General features: G+C 52.8%; 2 protein-coding genes across 12 annotated transcripts; both read right to left on the bottom strand.

Annotated features, from left to right (window-relative positions):
* Nucleotides 1-115: 115 nt before the first annotated feature.
* Nucleotides 116-3210, bottom strand: LOC139601530 (titin-like). The gene is made up of 4 exons (XM_071450657.1): nucleotides 3168-3210; nucleotides 1566-3108; nucleotides 1443-1496; nucleotides 116-1327 (listed from the first exon to the last, which is right to left on the bottom strand). The coding sequence occupies exons 1-4, from the start codon at nucleotides 3208-3210 to the stop codon at nucleotides 1015-1017; spliced, it is 1953 nt and encodes a 650-aa protein (XP_071306758.1). The 3' UTR covers nucleotides 116-1014.
* An 84-nt stretch (nucleotides 3211-3294) lies between these two features.
* SNF8 (SNF8 subunit of ESCRT-II) lies at nucleotides 3295-9588 on the bottom strand. Of its 11 annotated transcripts, none has more exons than XR_011682997.1 (11): nucleotides 9485-9588; nucleotides 8966-9016; nucleotides 8723-8861; nucleotides 7927-8031; nucleotides 7159-7231; nucleotides 5830-5971; nucleotides 5171-5245; nucleotides 4555-4687; nucleotides 4337-4357; nucleotides 4238-4271; nucleotides 3295-4131 (listed from the first exon to the last, which is right to left on the bottom strand). XR_011682997.1 is itself a non-coding variant. In XM_071450896.1 (10 exons), exons 1-8 carry the CDS (start codon nucleotides 9536-9538, stop codon nucleotides 4568-4570), a joined length of 759 nt encoding a protein of 252 aa, XP_071306997.1. In that variant the 5' UTR covers nucleotides 9539-9588; the 3' UTR covers nucleotides 3295-4293; nucleotides 4337-4357; nucleotides 4555-4567. The 11 variants fall into 11 exon arrangements, 8 of the variants coding, with proteins under 8 accessions (XP_071306997.1, XP_071306998.1, XP_071306995.1 ...); XR_011682996.1 differs by having other exon boundaries at nucleotides 3295-4207; nucleotides 4250-4271; XM_071450896.1 differs by having other exon boundaries at nucleotides 3295-4293.
* Between the last annotated feature and the right edge of the window lie 6551 nt (nucleotides 9589-16139).

Here is a 16139-nt window from a genome sequence, read left to right as displayed (position 1 = left end):
AGCCTTTCCCTGGAGCTGTGGGAGCGCTTGGGTCGCCCAGGCCTCGTCCAGGTGGAGTTTGGGAGAGCTGGGGCCTCCCTGGTGTCTTTCTTCTAGGCAGACCAAAGATAAAGGAATTCTCACTGCTGGAACTGGGGCTCCTCGCCCAAAGCTTTACTGGAGCCCCGGGGCCCTTTGGAGACTTCATGTGCCAAGTGGGAACTGCAGGAATCCATGGATTTGTTCGCCCTGGAGGTTTGGGCAGGGGAGGATGAGGAGGATGAGGAGGGAGCACTCAGATCAGTTTTTCTTTCTGCAATATCGAATTTGAGCCTTTCAGGAGGGGTTTTCTCCTGCTGGAGCCGTTCCTTCCTCACCTGGAATTCTCTGCTTCCCGCCTTGGCTCGGTGTCACCTCCGCTGTCCCCTCCTGTCCCTCCCTCCCTGTGCCAGCCCACGGGGACGATCCCAGCTGGGCTCTGGGACAAACCCCTTTGCCTTTCGTGGAATTGGGCATTTCTGGGAGCCCGGGGCTGCTGGGAGCGGGCTGGGCGCTGTGGGTGACACGGGGAGGTGGCAGTGCCACCCCCAGCCCAGCTGCAGGTGACAATTCCCACTGGGCTTGGGGTGAGCAGGAGCTCCAGGTTTCACTTTGCATTGTAGGGACACAAAATGGCCCAAAATCCTGCCCAAAATTGCCCAAAATGCTGCCCAAAATTGCCCAAAATCCTGCCTAAAATTGCCCAAAATCCTGCCTAAAATTGCCCAAAATCCTGCCCAAAATTGCCCAGAATCCTGCCCAAAATTGCCCAAAATCCTGACCAAAATTGCCCAAAATGCTGCCCCAAATTGCCCAAAATGCTGCCCCAAATTGCCCAAAATGCTGCCCAAAATTGCCCAGAATCCTGCCCAAAATTGCCCGAAATCCTGCCCAAAATTGCCCAAAATCCTGCCCAGAATCCTGCCCAAAATTGCCCAAAATCCTGCACAAATTGCTGCCCCAAATCCTGCCCCAAATGCTGCCCTCCACACCAGTTCAGCCCAGTTTGGATCCTGCTGGTGCTGGGAGAACTCCCCAGCCTGGATCCTCATCCCGAGGGGCAGGAGGAGCCCAAATCCCACAAATCCCCCCTGGGATTATTTGGGATTGCAGCAGCAGCAGGAAGGTGGGAAATGGGGAATTTCCCTGCTGGGAAATGAGGAATTTTCCAGGTGAGAAATGGGGATTTTCCTGGTTGGAAATGAGGAATTTTCCTGCTGGAAAATGGGAATTTTCCTGGTTGGAAATGAGGAATTTGTTCTGGTGGGAAATTGGGAAATTTCCAGGTGGGAAATGAGGAATTTCCCTGGTGGGAAATGGGAATTTTCCTGGTTGGAAATGAGGAATTTTTCTGGTTGGAAATGAGGAATTTCCTTGGTAGGAAATGAGGAATTTGTTCTGGTGGGAAATTGGGAAATTTCCAGGTGAGAAATGGGAATTTTTCTGGTTGGAAATGAGGAATTTTCCTGGTTGGAAATGAGGAATTTGTTCTGGTGGGAAATTGGGAAATTTCCAGGTGGGAAATGAGGAATTTCCCAGGTGAGAAATGGGAATTTTCCAGGTGAGAAATGGGAATTTTCTTGGTTGGAAATGAGGAATTTTCCAGGTGGGAAATGGGGAATTTTCCTGGTTGGAAATGAGGAATTTTCCTGGTTGGAAATGGGAATTTTCCAGGTGGGAAATTTTCCTGGTTGGAAATGAGGAATTTCCCTGCTGGGGAATGGGAATTTTCCTGCTGGGAAATGGGGAATTTTCCAGGTGAGAAATGGGAATTTTCCTGGTTGGAAATGAGGAATTTTTCTGGTTGGAAATGGGGATTTTCCTGGTTGGAAATGGGAATTTTCTTGGTTGGAAATGAGGAATTTTCCTGGTTGGAAATGAGGAATTTTCCAGGTGGGGAATGGGAATTTTCCTGCTGGGAAATGGGGAATTTCTTTGGTGGGAAATGAGGAATTTTTCTGGTTGGAAATGGGAATTTTCCTGCTGGGAAATGGGGAATTTCTTTGGTGGGAAAAGAGGAATTTTCCAGGTGGGAAATGAGGAATTTCCCAGGTGAGAAATGGGAATTTTCCAGGTGAGAAATGGGAATTTTCTTGGTTGGAAATGAGGAATTTTCCAGGTGGGAAATGGGGAATTTTCCTGGTTGGAAATGAGGAATTTTCCTGGTTGGAAATGGGAATTTTCCAGGTGGGAAATTTTCCTGGTTGGAAATGAGGAATTTCCCTGCTGGGGAATGGGAATTTTCCTGCTGGGAAATGGGGAATTTTCCAGGTGAGAAATGGGAATTTTCCTGGTTGGAAATGAGGAATTTTTCTGGTTGGAAATGGGGATTTTCCTGGTTGGAAATGGGAATTTTCTTGGTTGGAAATGAGGAATTTTCCTGGTTGGAAATGAGGAATTTTCCAGGTGGGGAATGGGAATTTTCCTGCTGGGAAATGGGGAATTTCTTTGGTGGGAAATGAGGAATTTTTCTGGTTGGAAATGAGGAATTTTCCTGCTGGGAAATGGGGAATTTCCTTGGTAGGAAATGAGGAATTTCCTGGTGGGAAATGAGGAATTTCCCTGCTGGGAAATGGGAATTTCCCTGGTAGGAAACAGGGAATTTTCCAGGTGGGCAATGGGGACATTCCCGTGCTTTTCCCAAACTCTGGTTTGGGTTTAACCCTCGAGGGGAGGCCGAGCTGCCACCCCCTCCCCGTGTCCCCCGTGTCCCCCGTGTCCCCCAGGCGGGGCTGGGAGCCTTCCCAGCATTCCCAGGGCTGGGAATTCCGGGTCCCTCCCGGCCCCAGGGACCTTGGAGCAAACGGAATTGTAGGGCCCGGAATGGAGCTGGAAAACAAAAAATAAAAAAATGCACTCGAGGCCCTGGCAGATCTCTGCTGGTTTCTGTTGTACAGAAGAATTCCAATAATAATTCCCATTTTATTTTTTTTTGGTTTGGGGTTTTTTTTTTTTGGGGAGGGTTTATTTTTTTTTTTGTTTTTTTTTTGGGGGGGGGGAGGTTTTCTCTTTTTTTTTTTGGTTTTTTTCTTTGTGCAATAAAGTTTTGTTTTGGCAGAACGGAGCCCGCGGTGTTCCTCAGTGGGAATTCTCATGGAATGGCAACGCCCCAGGGCGGCTTTCCCAGTTTTCCCAATCCCATTTCCTGCTGCAAATCCTCCCAAGGTTCCGCCCTCGGCTCCTTTCCTTCATTTTCCCCAATCTGGGGCATTTCCACCCAAAGCTGGCAGCGATTCCAGCGGGGGCCGATCCCACAGAACTCCCCAAACTCAGGAATTTGGTACAAAACTTTTATTCCCAGCGCTGCCGACCCGGGATGGCAGGGACAGGAGGGACCGGGCAGGGATCCCAGGGGGGAATTCCAGGGATTCCAGGGGGGGATTCCCGAGGATCCTGGGGGGAATTCGAGCTGAGATTCTGAGGATTCGAGCTGGGATTCCTGAGGATTCCAGCTGGGATTCCCAAGGACTCCAGGAGGGATTCAAGGGGAGATTCCTGAGGATTCCAGGGGGGAATTTGAGCTGGGATCCTGAGGATTCCAGCTGAGATTCCCAAGGACTCCAGACAGGATTCCAGGGGAGATCCCCAGGGATTCCAGGGGGGATTCCCAGAGATTCCAGGGGGGATTCCCAGGGAGTCCAGGGGGGATTCCTGAGGATCCTGGGGGGAATTCGAGCTGGGATTCTGAGGATTCGAGCTGGGATTCCCGAGGACTCCAGGGGGGATTCAAGGGGAGATTCCTTGAGGATCCTGGGAGGGATTCCCGAGGATTCCAGGGGAGATCCCGAGGATTCCAGGGGGGATTCCCGCCAGGATTCCAGGGGGGGATTCCCAAGGGTTCCAGGGGGGATTCCAGACAGGATTCCTGGGGACTCCAGAGGGGATTCCAGCCGGGATTCCTGAGGATTCCAGGACGGATTCCCGAGGATTCCAGGGGGAATTTCCAAGGATCCTGGCAGGGATTCCAGCTGGGATTCCTGAGGGTTCCAGGAAGGATTCCAGGCGGGATTCCTGAAGATCCTGGGAGGGATTCCTGGGTATCCCAGGGGTTATTCCCAGGTATCCCATGGGTTATTCCTGGATATCCCAGGGGTTATTCCCGGATATCCCAGGGTTATTCCCGGATATCCCAGGGGTTATTCCCGGATATCCCAGGGGGTATTCCCAGATATCCCAGGGTTATTCCCAGGTATCCCAGGGTTATTCCCGGATATCCCAGGGTTATTCCCAGGTATCCCAGGGGTTATTCCCGGGTATCCCAGGGGTTATTCCTGGGTATCCCATGGGTTATTCCCAGATATCCCAGGGTTATTCCCAGGTATCCCAGGGTTATTCCCGGATATCCCAGGGGGTATTCCCAGATATCCCAGGGGTTATTCCCGGATATCCCATGGGTTATTCCTGGGTATCCCATGGGTTATTCCCAGATATCCCAGGGGTTATTCCCAGATATCCCAGGGGTATTCCCGGCTATCCCAGGGGTTATTCCCGGCTATCCCAGGGGTTATTCCCGGATATCCCAGGGGTTATTCCCGGCTCTCCGGGGCCCTCAGGTCCCGGCCGTGCCCTCCTGCCCGTGCAGCTCCGAGAAGAGCGCGGGGAGCCAGAACTGAGGCTCGGCCGGAGCCTGCGCGTCCAGCCAGGCCATGCCCTCCTTCAGCAGGTGATCCTGCATGGAAAAATGGGAAAAATGGGATTGGGAATGGCACTGGGAACCAGCCAGGCCATGCCCTCCTTCAGCAGGTGATCCTGCATGGAAAAATGGGAAAAATGGGAAAAATGGGATTGGGAATGGCACTGGGATCCAGCCAGGCCATGCCCTCCTTCAGCAGGTGATCCTGCATGGAAAAATGGGAAAAAATGGGAAAAACGGGATTGGGAATGGCACTGGGATCCAGCCAGGCCATGCCCTCCTTCAGCAGGTGATCCTGGAAAAATGGGAAAAATGGGATTGGGAATGGGAATGGGAATGGAACTGGGAATGACTGGGGATGGACTGGGATGTGCTGAGTTGCTGTTGCTGTTCCCAGGTTCCCATTCCAAGTTTCCCATTCCCATTTCCAGTTTCCCATTCCCATTCCCTATTCCCATTTCCCATTCCCCATTCCCAGTATCCCCAGTTTCCATTCCCAGTATTCCCAGTCCCACCTACCAGCACCTGCTTCGCTCTCTCCGTCTCCCACTTGAGGCTGTCCCGGATCTCGCTGATGGTCACAAATCCCTTTTTCTGGGGAAAGAAAACCAGGAAAAACCAGGGAAAATCCCTCTGAGCCTCACCCAGGGTGCAGCAGAGCGGGGACCCTTGGCTCTCATCCCGGATTTTTATGGAAACAGCAGAAATTCCCGGCTCACGAGCCGGATCCAATCCCAGTTCCCAGTCCTGGAAGCACCAACTCCCCATTCCCAGGTGCCAGTCCCGTTCCCAATCCCAGTATTCCCACTATTCCCAGTTCATTCCCACCTCGGCCAGCTGCAGCACCACCGTGTGCTCCATGCTCAGCCATTCCCAGTCCATTCCCAGTTCATTCCCAGTATTCCCAGTTCATTCCCAGCATTCCCAGTCCAATCCCACCTCGGCCAGCTGCAGCACCACCGTGTGCTCCATGTTTTCCCAGTATTCCCAGTCCATTCCCAGTTCATTCCCAGTATTCCCAGTCCATTCCCAGTCCATTCCCAGTGCATTCCCAGTTCATTCCCAGTATTCCCAGTTCATTCCCACCTCGGCCAGCTGCAGCACCACCATGTGGTCCATGTTTTCCCAATCCCAATCCCAATCCCAGTATTCCCAGTCCATTCCCAGTGCATTCCCACCTCGGCCAGCTGCAGCACCACCGTGTGGTCCATGCTCAGCTCGGCCGGCACCGACTGCACCAGCACCGTTCCCCCCACGGGGATGATCCCAAATCCGCTGCCCAGCACCTTCAGCTTCCTGATGGCCCGGAGCAGATCATCCCTGGGGACACACACACCCCCCAAAGGGCTCCCCAGGCTGTTCCAGATCCTGGGAATGACCCCAAAAAACGGGAATTGATCCCATCCAGGGATTCGGGGTTTTGGCGCCCGGGCGGCCCTGGGGGGCTCAGCCCCAAAAATGGGAGGTTTGTGCTGAAAATGGGATTGGGGTGGGACTGGGGGGGCCCTTCCTCAGCTCCAGTGGGAAAATCCTCACGGGGCTTGGATTTGTGGGGGAAAAATAATCCTGGGGTTGGATTTGTGGGGAAAATAATCCTGGGGTTGGATTTGTGGGGGAAAATAATCCTGGTTTGGATTTGTGGGGAAAAAATAATCCTGGGTTGGATTTGTGGGGGAAAATAAAATAATCCTGGGGTTGGATTTGTGGGGAAAATAATCCTGGGGTTGCATTTGTGGGGGAAAATCACCCTGGCTTGGATTTGTGGGGGAAAATCCTCCCGGGATTGGATTTTAGGGAAAAATTCCCCTGCGGTTGCTTTTAGGGAAAAATCCCCTAGGGTTGGATTTTTTAAGGAAAAATCATCCTAGGGTTGGGTTTGTAGAGGAAAAATCACCCTGGGGTTGGATTTGGGGGGAAAAAAAACATCCTGGGGTTGGATTTATGGGGAAAAAATCATCCTGGGGTTGGTTTTTAGGGAAAAACCATCCAGGGGTTGGACCCATGGGGAAAAATCCTCATGGAGTTGGATTTTTTAGAGGAAAACCATCCTGGGGTTGGAGTTTTTAGGGAAAAACCATCCTGAGGTTGGATTTTTAGAGGAAAACCATCCTGAGGTTGGATTTTTTAGGGGAAAACCATCCTGGGGTTGGATTTTAGGGAAAAACCATCCTGGGGTTGGATTTTTTAGGGGAAATCCATCCAGGGGTTGGATTTTAGGGGAAAGCCGTGCCAGGAGCAGCAGGAGCAGCAGCAGAGCTCTGGGTGCAGCTGCAGCTGTGGGCCTGGAACAGCTGGAACAGCTGGAACAGCTGGAACTGCAGCCCTGGCCTCCCCAGGGGTTCCCCAAAGATTCCTGAGGGTTTCCCAAGGGATTCCCGCCCCCGACCCCGCAGGGATTCCCAGGAATTTTCGAGGTTTCCCCGGGAATTCCCGAGGCTTTCCCAGGAATTCCCGAGGCTTTCCCGGGAATTCCCGAGGTTTTCCCGGGAATTCCCGGCCGCACTCACGCGCTGACGTCCTGAGCGAATTTCCCGCGGCCCTTGAGCACCTGGGCCTGCAGCTCCTCCAGCGTGATCAGCCCTGCAGCAGAGCCCAGGCTGGCATCTCAGGGGGCTTTTTTGGGGTTTTTCGGGGATTTTTAGGGGGTTTTTTATGGGATTTTTCGGGGATTTTTTGGGGATTTTTCAGGATTTTTTTGGGATTTTTTAATGGGATTTTTTGGGATTTTTGGGGGTTTTTTATGGGACTTTTTGGGGATTTTTAGGGATTTTTTTTTGAGATTTTATGGGATTTTTTGGGGGATTTTTTTTTTTTTTTTAGATTTTATGGGATTTTTGGGGGATTTTTTTTTTTGAGATTTTATGGGATTTTTTGGGGGATTTTTAGGGATTCTTTTTTTGAGATTTTATGGGATTTTTGGGGGGGATTTTTTGGGGGGAACTTTTGTAGGATTTATGGGTTTTACGGGATTTTTACGAGATTTTTTTGGGATTTTAATGGGATTCATGGGTTTTATGGGCTTCAGGCCCACTCCTGGTGTGAATTGCCCTTTTGGGATGAAGAACTTCCCCGCTGGAAATCCCAATCCTCTGGAGATGGCCGGGATCCCTGGGATTGTTCCCTGCTCCCACAGAGTGATGGGATCAGGGGAGGGATCCCTGGGATCAGGGGTGGATCCCTGGATCAAGGATGGATCTCTGGGATCAGGGGTGGATCCTGGGATCAGGGCAGGATCTCTGGGATCAGTGACTCCCCGTGCCCACCCCCGTGCCCACCTCCGTTGCGGTGCCGCAGGGCCAGGCACACCTCGATGATCTGCACCCCCAGCTCGTAGTAGAAATCTCCGACCCCGAGCACCTCGGCCCAGAACCCCTTTCCAGCTGGGGGGGGACAGGGACAGAGCTCTGACCCTAACCCGAGCCCACCCCGGTGTGTCCCTGGTGTCCCCCCATTGTCCCCTGGTGTCCCCATTGTCCCCTGGTGTCCCCCCATTGTCCCCTGCTGTCCCCTGTTATTCCCCCTGCTGTCCCCTGTTATTCCCCCATTCCCCTCCCATATCCCCCATTCCCCCCATTCTGTCCCCTGTCTCCCCATTATCCCCCCGTTATTCCCTATTCCCCTCTGTTCCCCCCCATTGTCCCCCTGCTGTCCCCATTATCCCCCCTTGTCTCCCCTCCCGTCCCCCCACTGTCCCCCCGTTATCCCCCCAATGTCCCCCCGTTATTCCCCCATTCCGCTCCCGTTGTGTCCCCGTTCTCCCAGCTGTCCCCTCCATTGTCCCCCTGCTATCCCCCCCATTGTCCCCCAGCTGTCCCCTCCATTGTCCCTCTGCTGTCCCCTGTATCCCTCCTTGTTCCCCCATTGTTCCCCCGTTATTCCCCCATTCCCCCCCACTGTCCCCCCACCTGTCTCCCCATTGTCCCCCCATTGTTCCCCCATTATTCCCCTCCTGTTCCCCCCCATTATCCCCCCTGCTGTCCCCCCCACTGTCCCCCCCACTGTCCCCCCGTTATCCCCCCTGCTATCCCCCCCATTGTCCCCCTGTCTGTCCGGCCGTCTGTCCGTGCTCACAGGCCAGCGGGTCGACGCCGATGGCGGCACACATGTGCTGGAACTGCAGCCGGAACTCGGGGCTGCGCCGGATCTCCTGCTTGTGCTTGCTGGCAAAGGCCTGCAGGTGCGTCCGGAACGTCTCCAGCTGCTTCGACATCTGGGACAGACAGACGGACATGGGACACAGGGACAGTAGGGGCTGGGACACAGGGATGGGACAGGGAATGGGGACGGGAATGGGGCCAGGGAGGGAATTCCCACCTGGGCCAGCTGATCCTCAGCCAGGACCGTGCCGCGCTCCTTGTACTTGGCCTGGGGGGACAGAGCGTGAGGGCACGGCCGGGATGGGACAGCCCCGAACCGGGACAGCCCCGGACCGGGACAGCCCCGGACCGAGACAATCCCGGACTCAGAGAATCCCGAACTCAGAGGACCCCGAACCGCCCATCCCCGGCGGGAGCTTCTCCCTGTGGGCTCTGGCCCCGCTCCCCGGGCCGGGGCTCTGGGGGTCCCCTCACAGCTCCCACCGCCCCGGACCGAGCCCCGACCCCTCCGGGCCCCGCTGCGCTGCCGTGCCCCGCCCTCTGTCCCGTGTCCCCCGTCCCGCGGTCTGTCCCGTTCCCTGTCCCCCGTCCCGTGTCCCTCTGTCCCGTTCCCTGTCCCCTGTCCCCAGTCCCTGTCCCCTGTCCCGCGGTCTGTCCCCCGCCCTCTGTCCCGTTCCCTGTCCCTGTCCCCTGTCCCATTCCCTGTCCCGTGTCCCCTGTCCCCCATCCCGGTGACCTCGGTCAGTTTCTTCCTGGCGATCGCCCCCGCCCCCACCCCCCGCCGGTGCATCCCGGCCCCGCCGCCGCCGCCGCGGACACGTCATCGGGCGCGACGGGCTGCGTCATCGGGCGCGACGGGCTGCGTCATCGGGCGCGACGCGTGACGCGTCCAGCGCGCCGAGTGACGCAATCGAGAGCGCGACGCGTGGAGTTTCGGGTGCGCCGCGTGACGTCATCGAGCGGCGCCGCGTGCAGTAAAGGCTCCGCCCCCCTCGGGAAAGATGGCGGACGCGCCGGGAGGGAAAGGGTTAAAGGATAAAGGGTTAAATGGCATTGTTATTCTTTTTAATTTTTGAATTTTTAATTTTATTCTTTTATTAGTGTTATTCCTATTGTTATTAGCGTTGTTATTATTATTATTATGTGCTTTTATATATTAATTATATTACATTGTACTACGTTGTATTCCATTGTATTCTATTGGTTTTAGGCTGTTGTTCTTGTTTTGATTTTTAAATTTCCGTTCCCCATCCCCCTGGCGCTCCCGGCCTCTCTTCCCTTTTTCTGGGAATGTTTTGGCTCGGCCGGCAGAGGGGGACAGACACCGGGAATGGAACCGGACAGACAGACAGACAGACACCGGGAACGGGACAGACAGACAGACACCGGGAATGGGAACGGGACAGACAGACAGACACCGGGAATGGGAACGGGACAGACAGACAGACAGACAGACACACACCGGGAATGGGACAGACAGACAGACACCGGGAATGGGAACGGGACAGACAGACAGACAGACACACACCGGGAACGGGACAGACAGACACCGGGAATGGGAACGGGACAGACAGACAGACAGACACACACACCAGGAATGGGAACGGGACAGACAGACAGACAGACACACACGGGGAACAGGACAGACAGACAGACAGACACACACACCGAGAACGGGACAGACAGACAGACACCGGGAATGGGAACGGGACAGACAGACAGACAGACCCCGGGAATGGGACAGACAGACAGACAGACACACACCGGGAATGGGAACGGGACAGACAGACAGACACACACACCGAGAACGGGACAGACAGACAGACAGACACACACCGGGAATGGGAACAGGACAGACAGACAGACAGACACCAGGCATGGGAACGGGACAGACAGACACCGGGAACGGACAGACAGACAGACAGCGGGGAATGGGGAACTGATTTGGACAGACAGACAGACACCGGGAACGGACAGACAGACAGACAGACACCGGGAACGGACAGACAGACAGACACACACCGGGAATGGGAACGGGAATGGGACAGACAGACAGACAGACACCGGGAATGGGAACGGGACAGACAGACAGACAGACACCGGGAATGGGACAGACAGACAGACAGACAGACAGACGCCGGGAATGGGAACGGGACAGACAGACAGACAGACACCGGGAATGGGACAGACAGACAGACAGACAGACGCCGGGAATGGGAACGGGACAGACAGACAGACAGACAGACGCCGGGGAATTGGGAACTGATTTGGTTTCATTCGATTTGATTCCATTTCCAATCCCAAAATCTTCATTTCCTCCCTGAGCCCAGGACTCCGGAATTTTTAATTTCAATTCCAGGCCTTTAAATCCTCGATTTCTTTTCTCATTCCAGGCCTCCACAAACTTCACTCCCTTCCTAATTCCAGCCCCAAAATCCCAAATCCTTTCACAATTCCGGGCCTCTAAAATATTTTCTTTTAATTCCAGCCCTAAAACCTTGATCCCTTTCCCAATCCCAGCCCTAAAACCTCGATTTCTTTTTATTTCATTTTCTTTTAACCATTTATTTTCATTTATTTTCATTCCCTAAACCCTGGGTTTCCCCCAATTCCAGCCCTAAAATCTCGATTTATTTTAACTCCATTTTAATGGAATTGGGATTTCTTTCCCAATCCCAGCCCTAAAACCTCGATTTATTTTCATTCCGTTTTATTTTAATCATTTATTTTAATTCCCCAAACCCTGGATTTATCATAATCCCAGCCCCAAAACCTCGATTTATTTTCATCCCGTTTTATTTTAATCATTTAATTTATTGTAATTCCCCAAAACCCGGATTTATTTTAATCCCATTTTCCCAGGAATTTGACCCTTCCCAGTCTCTGCCCTGGGGACCCCAACCCGACCAACCCCAATAATTCCGATTTTCCCTTTTCCCCACCCTCCATTCGTTATCCCAAGGATAAAAAAACCCCACAAAAAGCCCCAAAATCGCTGAATTTCATTTCCAGCCCTTGTGGGGTGAAGGATTCGCTCCCGGGAGTGACAAATGGGGGCAGGAAAATTGAATTTATTGTCAGCAAAATTGAATTTATTGCCAGCAGAATCCTTGACAAGGAGCTGCAGCCTTGGATCCGGCGGCTGGAGACGAATCTGCTGCCAAAAATGAACATTTTGGGCTCTTCTTTGAATTATTTGGCACCCGGGGGAGGAAAATCCGGGTTTTATTTATTATTTTATTTTTATTTTTATGTATTTTATTTTTCTTTCCTATTTATTTTTTATACTACATTGATATTTATTTTATTTATTTATATTTTACTTCTATTTATTGCTATTTATTATTTCTATTTATTTTTTATCATCTATATTGATACTTTATTTACATTCTATAAAATATATTTATAATATATAATATAATATATAATATATAATATATAATATATAATATATTATATGTTATATATTATATATTATATATTTTATATATATCTTACATATAAATATTTATTTTATATAAATATATATTTATATAAACAAACCTATTTGTTATTTATGTTTCTTTTACAATTATATTTATTTTATAATATATTTATTTTTATTTTAATTTTTATTTTTATTTCTATGTATTTTTATATTTTTATTTCTATTAGTTATTTATTTTATTTATATTTTACATATTTCTTATTCTTTTTCTATGTATTTTTCTATTTTATTTCTATTTATTTCTATTTATTAATTATTTCTCTTTATAATAAATTGGGAAGAAGTGGGATGGGAAAGGTCTGGGAATGATCCCAGAAGGAAAATTTGGATTTTTTTCCAAGCAGATCCCATTCCCTCCTTCTTGTCAGGAAGAAGAAAAAAATTTTAAAAAAGAAGAAAATGAAAGCAAAATAATGAATGAATTAATTAATGAATTCATGAAATAATGAATTAATGAATTATTAAAATAATGAAATAATCCCGAGTTTGGGCGGGGGGTGGCGCCGCAAATCCCGAAAATCCCGAAACCCACGGAGCCTTTGGGGGCATTTGGGGAATTTTTTTGAGCGTTTTTGGGGCATTTTTAGGGCATTTTTTGGGCTGTATTGGGGAATTTTTGGGGCACCTTTGGGGACTTTTTTGGGGCATTTTTTGAGCACTTTTGGGGCCATTATTGGGGCACTTTGGGGCATTTTTTGAGCACTTTTGGGGGCATTATTGGGGCACTTTTGGGACATTTTGGGAGCACTTTTGGGGCATTAATGGGGCCCTTTGGGGGGCATTATTGGGGAATTTTTGGGGCACTTTGGGGGCACTTTGGGGGCATTTTTGGGGCATCCTCGGATTCCCTGGAACCCCCAGAACCCCTGGAATCCTTGGAGCCCCCGGAGCCCCCCAGCCTTGGCTGCAGCCCGAGCTGGGAATGGGGAGAGCCCCGAGCGTCCCCCCCTGTCCCTCCCTGTCCCTCCCTGTCCCCTCCTGTCCCTCCCTGTCCCTCCCTGTCCCCTCCTGTCCCTCCCTGTCCCTCCTGTCCCTCCCTGTCCCTCCCTGTCCCTTCCTGTCCCTCCCTGTCCCTTCCTGTCCCTCCCTGTCCCCCCCTGTCCCCCCCTGTCCCCTCCCTGTCCCCTCCCTGTCCCTCCCTTTCCCCTCCCTGTCCCCTCCCTGTCCCTCCCTGTCCCCCCCTGTCCCCTCCTGTCCCTCCCTGTCCCTCCCTTTCCCCTCCCTGTCCCTTCCCTGTCCATCCCTGTCCCCTCCCTGTCCCTTCCTGTCCCTTCCTGTCCCTCCCTGTCCCCTCCCTGTCCCCCCTGTCCCTCCCTGTCCCTCCCTGTCCCTCCCTGTCCCCTCCCCCGGGATAGGGCGGCACCAAAGGCACCGAGCGCCGGCACCGCACGGACTTTGCCCCCTCCCCGCTCCCTGTGCCCGTCCCTGGGGAGGGGCAGGGCGGGGGTGGCACCCGGGGTCACCCCGGGAGGGGACACGGCCGGGACACTGAGGGGACAGCATGGGGACACCAACAGGGACACAACAGGGACACTGAGGGGACAGCAACAGGGACAGCAACAGGGACACAACAGGGACACTGAGGGGACAGCATGGGGACACCAACAGGGGACACAACAGGGACACAACAGGGACACCAACAGGGACACCAACAGGGACACTGCGGGGACATCATGGGGACACTAACAGGAACATGGCGAGGACACCGCGGGGGCACAAACAGGGACAGCAACAGGGACACCCTGGGGACACCGCAGGGACCCCAATAGGGACACCCTGGGGACACCATGGGGACACCAACAGGGACACGGCGGGGACACCGTGGGGACCCCAATAGGGACACAACAGGGATAGCGCGGAGACACCATGGGGACAGCAACAGGGACAGCAACAGGGACACACCGGAGACACAGCGGGGACACTGTGGGGACACCATGGGGACACCAACAGGGACACAACAGGGACACAACAGGGACACAACAGGGACACCAACAGGGACACCCTGGGGACACCATGGGGACACCAACAGGGAAACAGGGACACCCTGGGGACACCAACAGGGACACAACAGGGACACCCTGGGGACACCGTGGGGACACCATGGGGACACTGCAGGGACACCAACAGGGACACCCCGGGGACACCATGGGGACACCCCGGGATGAGGCTCAGGGTGCCCAGGAGGCCCCGGGGCTGTGCTGCCCAGTCCCGGGAGGGTGGGACAGGGACGAGAGGGGGATCAGGGGCTCTGCAGCCCCAGCCCGTTCCCAGTCTGTTCCCAGTCTGTTCCCAGTCTGTTCCCAGTCTGTTCCCAGTTCATTCCCAATTCATTCCCAGTTCATTCCCAGCCCGTTTCCAGTCTGTTCCCAGTTCATTCCCAGTCTGTTCCCGGTTCATTCCCAGTCCATTCCCAGTCCATTCCCAGTTCATTCTCCATTCATTCCCTGTTCATTCACAGTTCAGTCATTCCCGGTTAATTCCCCATTCTTTCCTAGTCCATTCCCAGTTCAATTCCAGTTCATTCCCAGTTCATTCCCAGTTCGTTCCCTGTTCGTTCCCAGTTTGGCCCCAGTTCAATCCTAGTTCATTCCCAATTCAATCCCCATTCAATTCCCATTCAATCCCAGTCCATTCCCAGTTCGTTCCCATTCCATTCCCAGTCCATTCCCAGGTCAATTCCAGTCCATTCCCAGTTCACTCCCAGTTCCTGTCCCTCACATTTTGGGTTCCATTCCCAGTCCTGGGCCATCGCTGCTCCTCCCTCGCTCCGGGAGGGGAATGAGGAGAGCCTGGAATGGGAACTGGGGGGAACTGGGGGGAACTGGGGGGACTGGGGAAACTGGGGGGAACTGGGGGGAACTGGGGGGGACTGGGGGGAACTGGGGGGAACTGGGGCTGTGGGAGCTCAAACCCGCAGGAGGGGCTGGGTCCCTCTGTCCCCTGCGGTGTCACAGCCGAGGGGACCCTCGGGGCCTTTCCCAGGATAAATCCGTCTGTCCTCAGCAGGAATCACGGACAGGGACGGGACAGGGACAGGGATGGGGACGGGGACAGGGACAGGGACAGGGATGGGACAGGGACAGGGATGGGACAGGGACAGGGACAGGGATGGGACAGGGGCCTCCTGCAGGGCACATCTGTGGGTAAGAGGGACAAAATTTGGCTGATTCCACCCAAAACCGTAGCTGCTCTTCTGTCTCTGGGAGCCACAGAGAGCAGGGGAGGGATGGAGGGACGGACGGACAGATGGACGGAGGCATGGACACAGGGATGGGTGGATGGATGATGGATGATGGATGGATGGAGGGATGGACACAGGGACGGATGGATGGATGATGGATGATGGATGGATGGATGGATGATGGATGGATGATGGATGATGGATGATGGATGGATGGATGATGGATGGATGATGGATGGATGGATGATGGATGGATGGATGATGGATGGATGGATGATGGATGGATGATGGATGATGGATGGATGGATGATGGATGGATGATGGATGATGGATGGATGGATGATGGATGGATGGATGGATGATGGATGGATGGATGGATGGATGGATGGATGGATGATGGATGATGGATGGATGGATGGATGATGGATGGATGATGGATGATGGATGGATGATGGATGGATGGATGGAATCTATGGATGGATGGATGGATGGATGGATGATGGATGGATGGATGGATGGAATCTATGGATGGATGGATGGATGGATGGATGGATGATGGATGGATGGATGATGGATGATGGATGGATGGATGGATGATGGATGGATGATGGATGGATGGATGGATGGATGGATGATGGATGGATGGATGATGGATGATGGATGGATGGATGATGGATGGATGGATGGATGGATGGATGATGGATGGATGATGGATGGATGATG

This window comes from Agelaius tricolor, unplaced genomic scaffold (assembly GCF_023055355.1).
Source record: "Agelaius tricolor isolate 1412-34295 unplaced genomic scaffold, bAgeTri1.0.p SCAF_31, whole genome shotgun sequence".
In the NCBI taxonomy this organism is placed as follows: Eukaryota; Metazoa; Chordata; class Aves; order Passeriformes; family Icteridae; genus Agelaius; species Agelaius tricolor.
The sequence above is the reverse complement of the archived record's forward strand: the minus strand, read 5'-3'. Positions and strand labels throughout refer to the sequence as shown.